Here is a 19,515-nt window from a genome sequence, read left to right as displayed (position 1 = left end):
ATAATAGTGTAATGTATATAACAATTAAATTTATAATATTATTATTATTATTTTCGTTTGTTTATTAATATATTACAATTTACAATGAGTATATCATCTGTCTTGTCTATTAAGTATTAAATATAATTAATGTTTAATCACAATTTGTAGCTAGAACAGTAGCAAGTATTAACTTTGATTCCTAATTAAAATTAAATTTTAAATTAAAGATATTTATTTCATCAAATCATAATACCTATTTCTCAATGCCTATTACAAAATATTTTAAAAATTCCCACTATGAGTTGAAATAAAATAATCCAACTCAAAGAAATATAATAGACTGATATAATATATATATTTAATATAATTATAATTATTGATTTAACTATTCATAATACCTTCTATTTTCATGAAATGAAACAATTACAATTTAAACAAGAATAAATAAATAATTTCATATTATTTTTTAATAAATCTTTAATAATCAGAATTAACCGAAATTAAACGGTTCTAGAACCCTTAAAAAAATAGTTGAACAACCAAAACCGAAACCGGAACCGAAAAAACCTATAGGTTCCAGTCTTTACAATGGGCCCCTAAACAACATAATATTGGAGTGGAATTCAATAAATACCTACTAAAAATGTTTTTTCTCGCTAAACTTGAACTCTATTACAAATATTAATTTATTTTTGTTTTTATATTTTTAAAAAGCCAATATTATTGAATCATCATTGTGTTCGTGTATGTGACCGTTAACAACACTTATTTCAATTTTTCAAAGTACTTATATTTGTTCGATTTTTGAACAAGAGAACAAAAATGTATAAACTTTAGCGGTTATACCTAGAACTATTAAATCATATTAACAATATTTCTAGATTAAGATAAGAATAACATAATTTTAATTTGATTCAGGAAGATAAATACTATGATTTTTCATGTGAACGAGGTTACTTTGATCCTAGAGCGGATTAAAGAGAGGTTCAGGAGGTCAGTTGACCCATAATTAATATTTATTAACAAAATTGGCCTCTTGAAGACTTCTTATATTTTTTAAGCGTGACTATAAGTTAAAGTTAAAACTAACTAAAAAATTACCCAGTTTTCTCCCCCCTCCCCCAAATGACGACACTGGTTTAATTGTATAGTAATACAAACATTTCTATGCCAGACCCCATGTAAGATTTCATCAAATAAGATAAATGTTTACAATGATAATTATGAATAAACTTAAAAAACAAATATTATATGACAATTATGTTTTTTTGTTACTTATAAGGAATACATTTATAATCCATTTTCAGCTCTAATAAGTGGTCTCTTGAAATAGCCTGACCCACTCTCTAATTGTGAATCCACCCTTGGTTCTGTTAAAAAATAAATCTCAAGGCCCACGGCGATTTCCGGGTATCCGGGTAGGCCAGACCAACACTGAAAATCGAGTCTTATACAGGAAAGTGTCTAAAGCTAGTTTTACTGTATTTTTATCCAAGTATTCAGTAGGCTCTATGGGGGTGGTAGTGCGGTCGCACCGGGTTCCGCATACTATTGAAGTAACACGTTTGGGCTAATAATAAAACTGCAACCCGTTTAGACCACGATTTTATGGACCAGTTTAGAGTCTAAAATAATTAACTAAACTTTAGACCAATTTTATATTGATAAAAAATAAGGTAATTTATAGTATTTTTATACAGCGTAATGTAAAACATAGGTTAGTACTATATAAATAAATTATTTTGAGTAACACATAGCTATTATAATTTAGAACGGACTAGAAACCCACAATTATTCAATACAATATATACATACTATTCTATGATAATAGTCAATATATATAAAATAGATATATGTGTATCAAGTTGATGCAGTATAAAAACACGACAAACTTAAAAAAAAAGTGGATACAATACAAAATTGTGAAATATCTAAATTGACGTAAAAAAAAAAAGATAATTGGTAGATGCTATAAGCTGCAAGTAATTAATAACCATAAATAATATGAAAAAATTATGTTTGTAATCTTACAAATAATGAATACTAAAAAGACTTACATCAGTAGCTGTAGTCTAAACCAGCGGTTCCCAAACTTTTACGACCACCGAACCCTTAAGAAATATTTTTTGTTTCGTGGAACCCTAACGTCTCTAACTCCAACTTAACACCAATTCTGTAATTATTTGTATTTGCATTTATTTTTATTATTAAAAAACCAATAATCCAAAAAAATGTTTTAAAGGTGGTTCATGATTGTTGTTTACTAGAGTTACTATTCCCAATATTCAGGTACATCTCGCGGAACCCTTAAGATTGCCCCACGGAAACCTTAGGTTGTGTGGAACACACTTTGGGAATCACTGGTCTAAACTACCTTAGGACCAAATCATATTAATGAGTTTTTTAAGATATGATAGACCAAATAACATTTTGTTGGCAGCAAACTAATAATATTTCCAGAGACGGCTCGAGGGTGGGGGCAATAGGGGCAGTTGCTCAGGGCCCCGCGCCTTAAATTATATTATGGCCCCGTGGTTCTGAAATAGTTTAAGTTAACTATGCTCAGATTTAACTGAACTTAAAATATTTTATTCATAAAATTATACATAAGACTCAAAAATTAATTTTTCCCAAGGCCTCGCAAACTCTAGCACCGTCACTGAATATTGCCAACAAGTACCTATCTGTGTTTACTATTTAGAACACCTACTTAAGAAATTTCTTTGATATTATGCCGCCTAATGTTAATGAGTAACTATCAACTTGTTACTGGTTGTTGGAATACTTGTTAGCAACATGTTGGCAAAAAAATGTTGTTTGGTCTGTACGTATCTTTAAGTAAATTGATAAATATTATTTGACTGTCATGCGTATAAGTCACCATAAATCAGAGAATATTATATGTGCTTAATATACAGAAGTTCTATAGATATTAGATTTATACATATATTATTCATCACTCAATTTTTTATAGACAAAAATCAACCTATGTAATTCGTGTATAAAACTATAGAATGTAAGCATTTAGTCTTGCTAATAGCGTTGATTTAAATCTATAGTTATATTTAATTAAATTTTTTGTGACGTTTGTCTTGTTTTATTTCTAGATATCAAGGGCATAACGATTATTTATGGAGAGGGAATTTGGAATATTTATATATATTACCAATAAGTAATAATTATTTTTATTATTGCCTGTTTATCCACTAGCTGGGATTTTGACAATGGGAGGGGGATTGAACCCTAAAACCCTCCTTACCAACACCACATATATGTGTGCGTGCGTTTATATACTATTCCTACTTTTTTTTTAAATTAATAACAACCTTCATTTGTCAGCCTTCAAACGTGTTGGTTAATGAATGAATATATAAATAACTAATATTAATAAACGGCGCATTAAGATGTAATCAAGATACATCATACTAACATTATAAAAATAAATACTAAAATACTAGGCTTGAATTATTTCTGTTCATAGAATACATTTTATTTGCAGTTCATTTAAAAATGTAGAAGGTACTTAGTGACTTAGCTGCTAAACCCTTAGCTTAATAATACATTTTAATAAATTATATTTGGAGAATTACAATTAAAAATCTTGCAGTTTTTAAATTGTTATATTTTATAAAATGTAATTTTAAATATATTTATTAATTATAATAAATAATGATCTTAATAAAGAAAATATAATGTTTCTTCAGTTTCTTGCCTTCTTAGTCTTTAGTATAGTCCTTACAATTTAAATAAATTGGTTACCTTACACATAACATTTACAGGTCTTAATGATTTGCGAACAAGAAAACTATTTGTGTATTTTGATATTTTACCTATTTACTTGGTTAAGAATGTATATAAGTACAGTTTTCCATGTAAAATATTGAGGTATTATTAGTTTATATACAATATTTAGATATTTAAATATAAATAACTATAATTAAGTTTTAAAAACAATTACTAGGAATGTCATAATGTCATATCATAATATGAAGCAACTATAGTGGACAAGATGAGAGAAAATAGCCTGAGATGATTTGAAGATATGAAGAGACGAAAGGAAAAAAATGTAGTACGAGTTGTTATGAAAATGAACGTTGAAAGAAAAAGAGTAAGAGGAAGACCAAAACAGAGATGGTTATGAATGATATGAGGGCTGTTGGTATGTGCATAAGGGATGAGGAGAATCAAGACGAGTGGTAGTTTAGAACATGGGTCGCCAACCCCAAATAGTTGGGAGAAAGGCGAAGAAGAATAATGTCATACATTTGATAGAAATATATATATATAATAGTCTTCATTTGCAACCTTAAAAATTCAAATCAAAGCAAAAAGTCTTATGTGCTAAATAAAAATAATTTTAACACAGGAAAAAACTCTAAATATTGTAATATAAGTTATCAGTGGCGATTTTAAAGTTAAATCATATTCAAATATGAAGAGCAACTTATTATACATTTTTGATTTAATTAATTAAAATATAAAAACTTTAATTAGTTCTCTACAATAAGATAGTATTTTTTTTCTGAATTGATTAATCATTCAAAATTGATAATTACAATATTAATAAAATTATAAGTATTCATGTATTGGCATAAAAATACACACAATACAAATAATATTTTTAATAACGATTTAATTGATGATAATGAATGTAACATCTGTAAACATTATTACATTTTGAACACAATTTCAGCAAGACTCCTAACAATAAGACATTCATACCAAAAAAATGATAATAATGCAATTTTCAAGTAAATCAAGTAGGGAGTTTACAAAAAAGCTATGGAATTGTGTTATTTAGTTTTAATAAAAATAATAGATTTAAATTATTTTATATTTTTGGAATAAATATCATTATTTATAAGTTTAAAATTAAAAATCACAGTTAATCTAAACTTTAAAAAAAAAACTTTGACTATAATATATTAAAAAAACATGTTTTTAATGTATCTGTATTTACTTATGTTCATCATAGTCTGATAGGTTAACAATTGAACTATATATTATTTTATTTTTATTTTTAATAATAAGAAGGGAAGATAAAAATAGACTTTATGAGTAATTAGTTAAAAATTTGATGAAAATGAATAGGATTTAATAAAACCATGGTATCCATGAAAACCATGATTTACTGTTATTTTCAATAGTTTGTGTTTTAATTATTTCTTCTTCAATGTTTTCTTCTCCTTTCTTATTTTCTTTCTAAAACAATAATTTAATAATCAAGAAAATTAAGTCAGTATTCATGTTATGATTACTATTTTAGTCATTCAAATGTACACTAAATTTATTTAAAATACATGTTATAATACAATTAACAATTTAATATGTATATTTAATTTATGAATTAACTTATTACATTTTTTCAGTATATGTTAGATTGTGTATTAGTTTGATTTGATTTATAGATATTTATAGGTATTGACAAAGGTGGGAAAGTTAGTAAAAATAATTAACTCAAGTTAAGTTAAGAGAACACAAGATCGATAAGTTAAAAGTTAATAAGAAAAAAGTTTAACTAAAAAAAAACTTAACTCAGTTTAAAAAAAGTTAATCTATTTTTTTTAATTAGTATATAGATTGCATATAAAGTGACTGTTTTATTTAAAAAGATCTAGTTTCCTAAATTATAATAACAATTTTATTGAAATTTTATCATATTTAACAACAGTGGCGCCGAAGTATTTGAAAAATACTATGTCATTGTACATCAAAGGGCCACTCACTACCGTATTTATTTATATTTATAGTTAAAATTCTTTATGCATAACATTCTGTATCCACGGCCAGAACCCAATACCCAAAGGTGTGCCTCCAACCTACAAAATCTAATATGACATCTGGTGTACTTTGTATGTGATCTTTTTACTTTACATGATTATTTAATTTTTATACTAATATTTACGTATAAACAAACAAATTTCAAAATTTTTTAACTAGATAATTAAATATTTTTATATCACATTTTTAAATCAAATCTGAAAAACTAAGTTATTTCAACTGCCAATTAAACTATTTAAGTTAAAAAGTTAAAAATAAATTAACTTTTTAACTAGTTAATGCCTACCTTTGAATATTGATAGATATGATTGATTATAGAACTCTAATAACATATGTAACTAACTATACATTTCAATTAATATTTATAAAAAAAAAACAATTCAATTATTACCTTTAATATTCTTTGATTTTCTCGGAATGCATTAATAGGATCATCATATTGCTTATATTCTTTTAAAATTTCTCTAACATCTTTTTTTTCATTTGAAAATACAGCTTAAAATATGGAATATTATTAATATTTTTTGTTAGTTTGATCAACATTATACATTCAAATTTAAATATATGTGTTTAAAAATTCAATAGAACATTCAAGATAATATAAATAACCAAACCTTTTAAAAAGTCTGCCAGATCAATAAGAGAATTATCATTATCATCACCATTCCATCTAGGTATTATTAAAGTATTATCAGGTTGACTTTGTGTCCAGCTTGAATTCCAATCTATTACAATGACTTTTGCTAAATCACGATTGATTCTTTCCATATTTTTTATTAATTGACCATTTCGAAATTCAGTACATTGGCGTGATAACCGATATTGAATCCAACCTTTAGGATCAATTTCATCCAATATTGGAGAAGCAATCTAAAATAAATATATTAAATATTATGTTAATTAAATATATTCTATTAAATATAATCATTATTAATAGATGGTTATTGATTAATAGTTTTAGAAAAACTAACATACGTAACCATTTTCTGCTGTATAGACAACTACTTCAAAAATCTTCCCAACTCTTTCCAGAAAATAATCAACATTTGGCCTCTTTTTGAATCTCCAACCTGTACTATACTGAAAATTAATATAATTAACAATAAATGTACATAATAATTCACGAGTTCTATTAACTTACACTCCACTCAGGATGTACAAGAAGATCTGTCATTTCAAACACAAGCGTATAATGAGGTTTATCATAATAATCTGGTAATGGATCTGGTAACAGCTTATTAGTTGCTGGAATTGTTAACATCTAAATGATACATATTTCAAAAATAAGTATTAATACATTTTTAAAAGTACAGTCAGTCTCAGTAACATTAAATTGTTAAATAAAATTAGTAATAATAGCTAACTTTGTGGTAAAATTCAATTCTAAAACATATCCATTCATATATTTTAAAAATAAAGGGAATATCTTTATTTTCATTTATAATTAATTCTTCATCTTCAATCACTAAAATTTAATATAAAAGTATCATTTAGTAAATATATTAAATACATAATAAAATAATAAATATTAAATTAAAATCAAAAATTATTAAATAGCTAATATTCGTAAATTAATAAATAAATGAAGAATCTAATAGTTTAAATATAGAAATAAATAAATAAATAAATAACAGCTTGGAGTATTATAATTGCAAAATATGACCTGTTTTAAATTAAAAATTCATCATCAGTTATATACAAAGTTAATAAAATTGTGACTAAATATGAAAAAATATTGTTGAATTGCGATTTTATTTTATATTTTTATATTCAGTTGCAATTTTATTAATTTTATAAAAATCTAATGATAAATTTTTAATTTGAAACCTGTCTTACTTTATAAATATAATAATACTCTAAGCTAAGTTTTCATCTATTTGTAAATTAAATATATAATATAACTTAATGAATTATTAATAATATTCAGCAAGATAAGTAGTAAATTACTCAATAATAAGTATTGAAGTATATTATTTTATTACAAAATATTCTAACAAAGTACATATAATTTTAATTTTTGCAATTTTAAATTAATACTATATTACAGGTACAAGTTAAAAAATATCAAACCAAGTAAGTATCCTCCAAATGTTAACAATGATACACCAAACGTAATTGAAGCTATTTGTAAAGATTTCTTGAAGAATTTTTTTAGACAACTTTCTTTTATACCATTGGAACTCTTGATGAGTAAATGTCTAGATGTTAAATATTGATACATGGGCATTTTATCTAAATAACAGATGAAACTGAAATTGCTTCACTTAAGATTAATAAGTAATAAACAACTTACAAGCAGATGATAGTATGGTTTGACAATATTTTGCATTTAAATTAAGTTTAATATACATTTTACAGAAACCTGTGTTAATTTATTAAGCAATATTTGGTTTAAAATGTTTAAAATAATTTATTATTATAATTGGAACATAAGTCTTATGTATATTGTATTAAATAACTTAATATATTTTAATAATGCATTATATTTAACTTGTTTGAAATTATTATATTAAATTCTATAATAGAAGTTTTGATCACATAGATATTTTAATCTTCAGTATTTCACATTATTTATTAGAAAACAGTGGCACAAATTAGTTATTAGTAACAAAAGAGCCTCAATTATAAAAACTATTAATATAAAAATAATAAATATATAGAATCATGATTATATTTATATAAGTAGTTATCTATGGTATATTATCACATATATGAAGACTATACAGACACGATTATAGTATCTATATTCATGATATAATTTCATATAATTTCTGATGTTATCATATAAAGGTTTTATCACAGCTTAACATTGAGTTGTGTTGTGTTGCTCACGATCACTTTTTAGCATGTGCTTTTTTTTGTTTATCTTACTTTTAAATTAATTATTATGAATTTTCAAAATTTGAAACTATCAAAATACCTATGTGATCAGCTTGATGCTGTCGGTAAGTTTCTGCTTAACATACTATATAAAAATTATAATATTTTTATTTTTGAATCTAGTGTTTATTTAATTTATCCTATCTATTTTTTTCACAAAATCAGGTGTGAGGTCACCGACTGAAATTCAAATAAATTGTATACCAAAAATATTAGATGGAATTGATTGTATTGGTTGTGCAAAAACAGGAAGCGGTAAAACATTGGCATTTGCTTTACCAATTCTTCAAAAATTGTGGGAAGAACCTTATGGAATATTTGCACTTGTACTGACACCTACTAGAGAATTGGCCTACCAAGTAAATTCATTTTCTCATTTTAGATCTGGACCACCTCTCTTTATTGATTATTTATTGATTTACTTATATAGATTGCTGATCAATTTGCTGTGATTGGAAAATCTAAAAATCTCAGACATTGTGTAGTTACAGGTGGAATGGAAATGATAGTTCAAGCAAGAGAGTTATCAAATAAACCTCACATTGTTGTTGCAACACCAGGAAGGTATTTATTTCTATATATTTAATACATTTTAATTTTAAATTCAATACTTTTATTTGTTTTATTATTTATATAGACTAGCAGATCATTTGGAAAGCTGTAATACATTTTCATTAAAACGTATACAATTTTTAGTATTAGATGAAGCAGATAGGTTGTTAGGAGGTCGATTTGATAAACAAATTACAACAATTTTTAATGCTCTTCCAAAAGAACGACAAACTCTATTATTTAGTGCAACTATGACTGATACTCTTGAGAAAGTTAAAAAAATTACAAAAAAAAATGTGAGTATATTCAATACTTTTTAATAATTATAATACTTTTAATATGTTTTGTACTTAAAGGTTATGAAAAAAATAATTTGTTTATGAAATTGTTTTTAACATTATACAATATATATTTATATATAACTATCAAAATTCATCATTTAGTAAATTGCAATCATTCCAGTAAATTTAAATATTATGAGATTTTTACTCAAAAATTACATTTATAAGCCAAATGTATAAGTTATCTTTTTTTTATCTATGGTTCTTAGGAAATAACTCCAGTAATAGCAATATTTTCAACTCTAGTATTTGTTGATATAAATTTAAGATTTTTTAGAATTTAAAGTTTAAATTTGTATTTACCTAATTTAGCTACACCACGATTATCTAAATAATATATATAATTATATATAGATTGATACCATTAATCTAGATTTATTTTTCTTTTATATTAGTATAGACTGTTGTAAATCTACCTACAGTAAACTTTATAACACTACCTATATAATTTTATTATTTGGTATTCTTATACATCAATGATTATTTTATATTATTGTATTCTACATCTTTGAAGATGGATACTGAAACAATAAAAACTACATTTGATAATGTAATTTCAACTATGATAAATATATAATAAAAAAAAAAAATGAATTTGGGAATGTATTTATTTAAATACTAAAATGTTTTAGATATAGAGTATGAAATGCTAAAAACTAATATACTAAGAAATAATTGATTCTATATACTGAACATTTATTAGATATAAAAATATAATTTACATTATTCATGAACTATTACATTATTGGTGGTAATTCATATATATGTGTGTATTTATATAATATATAAATATTACCAGTGGCATATTTTTAAATTTTTATGGGAGGATTTTAAATTTTTCTAAAAATATAAATGATTTTATAATATTATAAAAATACATATAATGTATGAATTAATAATTAAATTTTTTTGCTGTGGACTTTAAATAAATTGGTAACAAAATAATCTTTTCTTGATCACCTCACTCATTTATAATAGCAACCAATTTATAGTTAACAAAAAATGATTCTACATCTTGATCTAAATCGTCTGAAAATGGCTGTGGCTGATGTAACATTTTAAATAACATTTTTGATTCTATGTTATACTTGTTTTTACTAATTATTATTTTAGGATTTCTTTCAATCATTGATTTTTTTCCTATACTTAGAGTATCTACGTTATCCGTTTCGGTGTTTTCTACAAAAGTTATGTTTGCCAAATTATTTCCATTATTATTTAAATTAATTGGGAAACTATCATCTGTAAATATTAAATTTGTCTCGTTAAGGCTATCATCAAGGTCTTGATTGTTTCTAAAAAATTTTTATTGTTGTTTTTGCTAGATTTCTTAACTCTACAATTGTAGATGTAATTTCACTATGTGTGTTACAAAATTTTAGGAAACCCACTTATTCAGTTTTATTCAATAAATTTATCCACCCTACAGTTTTATTAGAAATTATAAATTTGAATTTCTTTTCCACTGGTAATTGGTTGAAATCTTCTTTTTCTAAACTTTCTATCACATATAGGGTACACAGTGCAAATTTTTGTATAAGTTTAGCAGAAAATGGTAACTTTCCAAACCTTGAATTTGAAAAATAATTTCCTAAATCGACCTCTTCGATTTGTCGTAACAGACTTATTAAATTTTGTTAATTTATTTTGGGACCAAAATTTGCATCTAAGTATGATAAATTAATTTAATTTACTTTTGTAATTTGATTATTTGAATTACGTTTAATATAAAATGTGTTTAGTACCATTTAGTACCATTATTTATTGAAATATTAATTATTTTTACTCGCAAGGACAAAAAAAAAATTATATTACCCTATTCTTAATAGGTATATTTTTTATTCTTTAATTGTTTAGTCTATAATTATCAATACAACAATGATATAAATGTAATAAATTAAATCTATCAATCTCAATGTTGTTTTTCTGGTAATAAAAAAATTATAAATTCACAATATTTCCCTAAACTATTATCTTCAATACTTAAATCTCATAAATTTTCGCCAAAAAACTCTCTTAACTTCTCTAAATTTAATTTTTATTGAAAATACACATATAAAAAATAAGTTAACAACTACTATTTAATAAAAATCTAAACCGATCCCAAATATTTGTAATTCCATGGTTACAGTGCCTCCACTAATATATAATGTGGTCAGGGATGACCAGTTTAATATATAATATTCAGAGAATATTATCTAGTCCTTGTGAATATATTATACCGTAACTTGGGAGCATAAAAGGAAAGATCTTAATATTACAAATAAATGTAGATTGATTTAGTTTAGTTATTATTATTTAATATATATATATATAAATATGACTTACGGACTATGGACTACATCAAGACAATATGGAATTCAGCTACATCGGAAGAACGTCGTGGCAAAACTGCCACGACTTAATGTAATGTCGTACACATGCAAATTAACGTGATGTCTACTTAGTAATATCCATATTATATGAGTAGACATTAATAATATGTAACAGTCGTTACACTATAAATACAAATGAAAAGTTATTTACAACCGCATTTTATAAATTAATGTTATCTATCTATGTACCTTTGTAACAAGTTATTTTGGATGTCTTTATAATTTAATTTTTATGCAAATTAAAAATTTTTAGCTTTTCCTTTTTTTTTCAACTACATTCAAATTAAACTAATTTTTAAGATAGAATTTATAATGTTTTTTTTTAATAATAGAGAAATGTAGTTTTTATAAAAAAATAATACTAGTTTAATCTTTTAAATAAGATTAATAAGATTAATTACTTCATGGTTTTGAATCAATCTCATTCATTAAATTTCAAAAGTGGAAAAATCTAACCGTTCAAAGTTTACTAGAAAAATAGGACAATCATTTTATATTTTCTGAATGTTTTTCTCTGTTTTTTATTATATCATGAGTATTTAATATTCATGAAACAGTAGCAAATATTCAATAATAAAATTATCTAGTATAATTCTTAAAATAGACTATCTTGCTACACTATATCTGCACTTAGTACTCTTTAGTTTCCCAATTAATATTTAAAGTTCTGATTTGGGACTCTAAGGGCTCAACAATCTCGTAAAATATATATTTATTAAAAGAGTACAGTAATGATTATTAATTAAAACACTGGTCTATTTATTTATTTATTTAATTCTAAATGGATAAAATCCCTTTTGTTCACAATAATATATATGAATAATATTATTAAATTTACAATATATTATACTAAAAAATGATACTAAAATTTTAAAAATGTAGTTATCTTGAGAGAAAAAATTTTAATAATAAGATAATAATTATATAATAATAATAGTAATACATTTTATATTAAATCAAAGTTTAAAGTATAACATTTAGTAATTAAATGTATACACCTAACTAACATTAATGACTTAAACGACAGACAGAGATGACACACAAAACCATACTTGATAATGCTTAGATGTTAAGGTACTCGCAATAAGACTATAATATGTCACATGATATTATGCATATGATGATTGACCATTGATGTCATTATATTTTTCTTCCTCAGTCATATTGCAAAGTTGTATTTGATATTAAAAGTGATTCGGCTATAAACAAAGAAATTTTATGCTTGCATAAAGTATCTGTAACACTGTGTACTCTAGTTTTCTATAGTTAATTATGCTATTAAATAAACCTATACAATCATCATTTTTATATATTGGATAAATACTATTATTTTATATTATAGTGTATAATTGATTATTTAATTCATTGTTTTTATACATTTGTATTCGAATCAACTGCAGAAGTAAAAACAGTCGATGAATTGGAACAATTTTATGTGCTTTGCCCATATAATGTAAAAGATGGATATTTAGTTGAAATAGTTAGAAATTTTCGTGAAAAAGATGAGAAAGGATTAATTATGATATTCACTGATACATGCAAGTAAATATAAACATTATTTAAAGAATTACTAGATTCTTAGGATTTAGATTGGGCTTCATACCCTTGGTATGAATATACCCCATAACTCTCTGGTGTACTTTATATGAAAGATAGAATAATGCTACATAATGACTAATTTTGTAATATTATTCATTAAAGTAGCGGTTCCTAACCTACAAAAAAAAAAATAGGTTATGTTGGAAAATATTGAATTTGTTATATTTAAAACAATTAGTTTTAGAAAAATGCTACACATTTTATTAAAACTTTATCATCAACTTATCTTATAGAAAATAGAGTATAGAATGTAGATTACAGGTGCAATCACAGAAAATATTTTAAGTGGTTTTAGGTTGTACATTTTCATACTTATGTAATCTATAAACTACTTTTACTTAAAAATATATTTAATAATTATCCTAAATTTCAGAGGACAGGGTAGTACCCCTATCACCTTCTCTTGTGTATGCACCTGGTAGATTATAGAATACTATATGTATATAATAATAAGTATAAAAAGAAACTGAATGCAACTTCACATTTAAGATTATATCTTGCATTATTTAAACCTGATTTTAAAGAGCTATTTAACTCAAAATAAGATCTAGGATTTTATATATATTTTGATGTAAAATTTTTATATTCAAGTAAAATATATACATTATTACTTTATATTAGATTGTTGTTATTTTTAATTTAAACATTTTTAGAGTAGTTATGTGTTAAAAAGTTTAAAAGTTATAATAAGGAGTAAAGTCTAAAAAAAAATATTAAGCTTAGGGAGAAAAAAGGTTGGGAACTGTTTCATAAAGTGACCTCAAAAGATAATGAAAAATATGGGTTATGAAATTACAAGATGCTAAGTCTAATAAGGAGGGTTTTTCAAATATATGTGCAGTATTTCTTGGTGGATCACCAGAAATTCACCACAAAAATCCAGGAAACAATATCCCATCACACCCATTCCCGAGTGTAACATATCTCCTATAAAATTAAGACTTATCGTTTTGTCATTTGCTCTTTACAAAACAGTTGAGTATATTATAAAAATCTGTCTTGACTAGATTTTTTTAAAAAAAACTTCCTTATAATAATAAGCCCTAGTAATTTATAAATATTTTTTTCAAAATGATTTCATTTATATTTTTATGAATAATATACGACTCAAAACTCATTATTTTCGTATCGATCGTAGATATAATTTTTTTGTATTATTTTTTGTACGGATTTTATTTATTTCATATACTTGAATAATTTTCTTGCTGTTGTTTGTACTATGTCAGCGGTATACTCATTGAAAAGTACTGACGAGAACACTAAGCCTTGGGGCAGTCCGTTTTGAAGGTATCTGTATTTGCTAGCTTCACCATTCAGGAATACTTTAAATTTTCTATTTGATAGCATACTTTCCAATAATCGGAGTGTCTTTCTACATCTTACTATTTTGGCTATCTTGAGTATTAGACCTCTCTTCCACACTGTATCATATGCCAAGGATAGATCAAGGAAAACTGCGCCAGACTTTTTTTTACAATGAAAATCATTTTCTACAAACGTAGTGAGGCTACTTGGTCGCAGCAGTTCCTATCCTTCTTAAAACCAGCCTGTTTTATTGGCAGTTTCTTTTCTATTATAGGTTGTAGCCTTTGAAGGATAAGTCTCTCAAATACCTTATATACCGTCGATAGCAGTGAAATTGATCTGTAGTTACGGGCATCATTTGCTGGCTTACCCGGTTTTAGTATGGCTATCACTTTAGCTCTCGCCTCAGTTTTAGGAGATCCACACGTATTGGCTACGCTTGTTGACAGCTTTGCTGACCAAGTTTTTCCTTTGGGGCCTAAGTTTTTAATAAATTCCGGAAAAATACCATTGGCTCCTTCTGCTTTGCCGTTTTTAACAGCTTTTAGCGCTGCTTCTATGTCATTCTTTGTGAATTCGTTGAGTAAAGGTGTTGATTCGTTGCGTGCTGAGATTTCATTTATAAGCGATTTTCTGACTTCTGGCTTTATATTAGAGGCCTTGAATAATATCCTTGAAATTTCATTTGGTGTAATCTAATCTTCTTTCCGGACTGGGTGAGCTGCCTCTAGCTTTCTTAAGAGATCCCAGCTTTTCATAATTGAGTGCGTGAAGTCTAGTTCTTCTACGTATGACTCCCACCTCTTTCTCCTTTCTTCATCAAGGAGATTTATTGATCGATTAGCCGAGGCTTCGCTATTATTTTGTTTATATTCGTTAAGTAATCTCTCGCACTCCTTTGTCCAGCATGGTAAATAGTTTTTCCTGTGCCCTCTGGGTATAGCTCTAGTGGCCACTGTTTTAATAAGTTTTATGAACGTTGTATAATTTATGGTTGTTGGATTGATTCGGTTAATATTTTCTCCCTCGTATTTAGTATATTTGTCCCAGTTTGCCTTGCGGAGGTTCCATCGAGATATTTCTGGTTTATTAATCTTGGGGAGATTTATGCCTATGTCTACTATAACCGGCCGATGTTGACTTTTTGGGAACAGGTTCTGTATTGTACGTTTGGTTTGTAGGGGTTGGTTTGACTTGTCGCTTGTGACAAAACACAAGTCTGGGTTAGTATATGTTCCCCATCTGCCTGATTTAAAAGTGCCTTCTTGTTTGGCATCATTTAGTAGGTGCGTGTGATTAAGATGTGACCAATTAACGAGCATCTCACCGTCTTCGTCTTCCATGGTGTTATCCTCATTCGGTGCTATGCGAGTTGAAATCGCCGATGTAAACGCCAGGATGTTGGCAACTTGGGAGCACAGAATTACTCCAGTTGCTTGAAGGTGGTTTATAGACGTTAAAAATTGTGATTTCCCTTATACGTATTTCAATCGTAGGCTCGTTTCCTTCTACTTTTTCCACAAGTTGTTAATTTATATTTTGGTTCACATAAGTAGCGATGCCGTGTTTATTGTGCCCTATATAGTCGATCATCTTAAAACCAATTATCATTAATCATTTCGTTTCTCCCTCTGGAATGTGGGTTTCTTGTAATGTCAAAACATCAGCATCTTTAAAAATTTTCCCTAATATTTCCGCTTTTGCTCTTGTTAAGCCTTCGACATTTATCTGTACTATTCTTGTGTTTCTCTGTGAGTCTATATCAAACATACTACTGTTACTATCATTTTTCACTATCGTTCTGTCTTTATTTGTATTAATTTTTTTTTTCGTTTGTAAATTTTTTTGTGATTTTTTGTTTTATTTTATTTCATGCCCGCATATGATTTGCGTATGTCAGTGTTGAGAGGATGATGGAAGGGGTAGCCCTTAAAAGGGCTGTTTTTGCCGATGAAGCCAGAAGGTCCTTCGACGTTTGGCTGTCGGGTTGTTGCTGTTTCGTTTCGTGCCTCCATAATGTGATTCGCAGTTTAATAACGTTGAGAACAAGACTTGGAAAAGCACTAATTACAGGGGAGACCTCGAGAAGGTACAGAAACACCTCCTCCAAAAAAAAAAAAAAAATTAAAATAATACATTTTTTATTGCTGTTTATTTCACTATTATTAAACTAATATTTATAACCAAAAGTGGCTAAAAAATTTTAGAACAACATCGTCTTTGGCAGAACTCATCCTGACATCTGGTGTTAAAACAAATATAAAAGCCTAATTAATACTTGTTTATTTTACAATATTCTATTTTATTTTGTCAGTGTAAATGGAATTTGTTCCGAGGAGTTTTTCTCTTTTGGTAAAAGTTGGGCCTAATAATTAAAATATCTTTGTGTACATAAATTCAGGTTTTAATTAAACATTAGATAAATAGATAATCAGGCTCAGGTGTCTCGTTTTATTTACAAAATGAAAAAATATTTTAATAATTCTTTGTTTTGTTAAAATCATATTTAGAAACTGTCAGTTGTTACATATGACTTTAAATGAAGTTGGATTTAATACAGTAGAACTTCATGCCATGATATCTCAGAGAGAAAGATTAGCCAGTCTAGCTAAGTTCAAATCTCATGTTTCCAAAATATTAATTGCTACTGATGTTGCTAGTCGTGGTCTTGATATTCCTGCAGTATCATTGGTTATTAACCACATAATTCCCAATAATGCTACTGATTATGTGCATAGAGTTGGAAGAACTGCAAGAGCAGGAAGACAAGGTCTTGCCGTATCAATTGTTACCCAACATGATATAAAGATAGTTCAAGCAATTGAAAATAAAATAAATATTCGATTAAAAGAATATGATGTTTCAGGTGTGTATTAAATATAAAATCTATACAAAAAAAATTAATTTCAAAGATTTTTTAGGTACTTTAAAGTTTTTAATTATTTTTTTATATTTTTTTATTGATGCAAGTAAAAAATTTAGGTCTTGATCAAAATAACTAGATTTTTTAAATTTAAAATCTATTTATAGTTTTAATATATATAATAGAATATTTTAATTTATTTTTAAAAAACATCCCAATGATGTGTTTTATTAAATGTACAATAATATGTAATTCAAAAGATAAAAGTATTAAAAAAATACTTGTAAATTAATTTTTATAAATACATAATAATAAATAACTATTCATTTTATTTAATTATAATTATTATTCTTGGAACATTTTGTTAAATATTACACCATTGATACCTTATTGTATCATCATAATAAAAATATTAAATCCAGTTAATTTATTAATGTTATATCTTACCATTAAAATATTTATTTTTTATTAAACTTATATAAAAATAAATATTCAATTTCAATATTTATCATATAATCATATTTACAATTATTATATTCTTAATAACTTATGATAATTTTTTTTTAATATCATCCAACCTATTTTATAATTTGCTTACAAAGTTTAACAGTAATTGTTATGTAATTAAAATTTAAATATAAACAAATTAGTATTGTTATTAAACTTACTCTAATTTTTCCTATATTTTTACTTACATTCAATATCGGAAGATTATCTGGTATAAGTATACTAATAATTATAGTACTTATTCAAAGAAAAAATTTAAATTATATTTAAAAAAAATATTCATGAAACTTTTTAAGGTTTCTTTAAGTAGTTATTTAAATTTAAAGTTACGGCAATTTGAATTTTGTTTAAAATATTTAGATACTTGTACCAACTAAAATAATTATGAATTCTTTATTAGGACTTCATGTTGCCAAGATTTTAACTCAAGTACATGTTACAAAAAGAGAAGCACAAATCAAACTAGATGAAACAGATTTTGATGAACGGCGTTTAATTAACAAAAGAAAAAAATTAATTAACGAAGGTAAAGACCCTGATAAAGTAGAACAAGAAATCAAACGTCAGAGGAAAGAAAAAAGACGAAAACGATTTGAAAGAAAAAATATTGAAGAAAAAAATAGCATCAATAGTTATCAATGTGCAGATAACGAAGAAGAAAATTTTAAATAATGTAAATTAAATAGTTTTAATTGCGTTTTAAAATGTGAATTACATTCTAAGTTCAAAATTCAGAAAATGTTGATATTCTATTTTTATACAAGAATTATGTTATTTCATTATATATAGTATTAATAAACTGGCTATATGTTTGTATTCATTAATTTATAAAATTTAAAATTTTTATTTTTAAAGTTTGAAAATTAAATTGTTCATAAAATTTTCTAGTCAGCAAAAATATATAAATATATATATATATATATTGGCGAAATTTAAATGTTAAAAAATGAAATTTTAATGGAATCTGATACTTCATTGAATTTCCATTAAATTTTTCGGTATTGGTTGTTCAGTAAAAACATTTCATAATTTTGAAATACTTTATTAACATTTTTTGCTGTTAATGGATAGGCACTTGAAATTGTCGATTTTTTAAATTTAAAATGTCTTTTTTGGTAGTTGTAGAAGCTAGAATATTAAAAGTTCCACTTATATTACTTATATAACCATTTTTAGAAGTAAAAACTGATCTATCCAACGTATTTTATTCAAAATAATTTTTTCGAGAGCAATGGTACATTGGTTTCAAGTGTAAAAGTTGAAACATTTTAACGCATGTGGAGATTTCGTAGTCTTCTAAAATTTGTTAGTGCATATTTTAATTTCAATT

At 25.4% G+C, this 19,515-nt stretch overlaps 2 protein-coding genes across 2 annotated transcripts; one reads left to right on the top strand and one right to left on the bottom strand.

Annotated features, from left to right (window-relative positions):
* Window positions 1–4,913: 4,913 nt before the first annotated feature.
* On the bottom strand, window positions 4,914–8,154 carry LOC112679975 (mitochondrial import inner membrane translocase subunit TIM50-C-like). The gene is made up of 8 exons (XM_025549929.1): window positions 8,057–8,154; window positions 7,834–7,995; window positions 7,128–7,228; window positions 6,905–7,024; window positions 6,739–6,843; window positions 6,378–6,633; window positions 6,155–6,258; window positions 4,914–5,184 (listed from the first exon to the last, which is right to left on the bottom strand). Exons 1-8 carry the CDS (start codon window positions 8,112–8,114, stop codon window positions 5,077–5,079), a joined length of 1,014 nt encoding a protein of 337 aa, XP_025405714.1. The 5' UTR covers window positions 8,115–8,154; the 3' UTR covers window positions 4,914–5,076.
* Window positions 8,155–8,571: 417 nt separating this feature from the next.
* On the top strand, window positions 8,572–18,989 carry LOC112679960 (probable ATP-dependent RNA helicase DDX49). Its single transcript, XM_025549914.1, has 7 exons — window positions 8,572–8,708; window positions 8,809–9,002; window positions 9,074–9,207; window positions 9,281–9,489; window positions 13,285–13,453; window positions 17,326–17,681; window positions 18,586–18,989. Exons 1-7 carry the CDS (start codon window positions 8,651–8,653, stop codon window positions 18,855–18,857), a joined length of 1,392 nt encoding a protein of 463 aa, XP_025405699.1. The 5' UTR covers window positions 8,572–8,650; the 3' UTR covers window positions 18,858–18,989.
* Window positions 18,990–19,515: the final 526 nt, after the last annotated feature.

The sequence above is a fragment of the Sipha flava genome, unplaced genomic scaffold (genome assembly GCF_003268045.1).
Source record: "Sipha flava isolate LNK unplaced genomic scaffold, YSA_version1 171_pilon_pilon, whole genome shotgun sequence".
NCBI classification, from domain to species: Eukaryota; Metazoa; Arthropoda; class Insecta; order Hemiptera; family Aphididae; genus Sipha; species Sipha flava.
The sequence above is the reverse complement of the archived record's forward strand: the minus strand, read 5'-3'. Positions and strand labels throughout refer to the sequence as shown.

Excerpts from the sequence above, each read along its gene's own strand:
- LOC112679975 (XM_025549929.1), bottom strand. The coding sequence starts at position 8,114 with ATGTATATTAAACTTAATTTAAATGCAAAATATTGTCAAACCATACTA. Across the intron at positions 6,634-6,738 it reads ATACAGCAGAAAATGGTTAC|ATTGCTTCTCCAATATTGGA; the intron begins GTATGTTAGTTT and ends TATTTATTTTAG. Across the intron at positions 6,259-6,377 it reads TCTGGCAGACTTTTTAAAAG|CTGTATTTTCAAATGAAAAA; the intron begins GTTTGGTTATTT and ends CCATATTTTAAG.
- LOC112679960 (XM_025549914.1), top strand. The coding sequence starts at position 8,651 with ATGAATTTTCAAAATTTGAAACTATCAAAATACCTATGTGATCAGCTT. Across the intron at positions 8,709-8,808 it reads TGATCAGCTTGATGCTGTCG|GTGTGAGGTCACCGACTGAA; the intron begins GTAAGTTTCTGC and ends TCACAAAATCAG. Across the intron at positions 9,208-9,280 it reads GTTGTTGCAACACCAGGAAG|ACTAGCAGATCATTTGGAAA; the intron begins GTATTTATTTCT and ends TTATTTATATAG.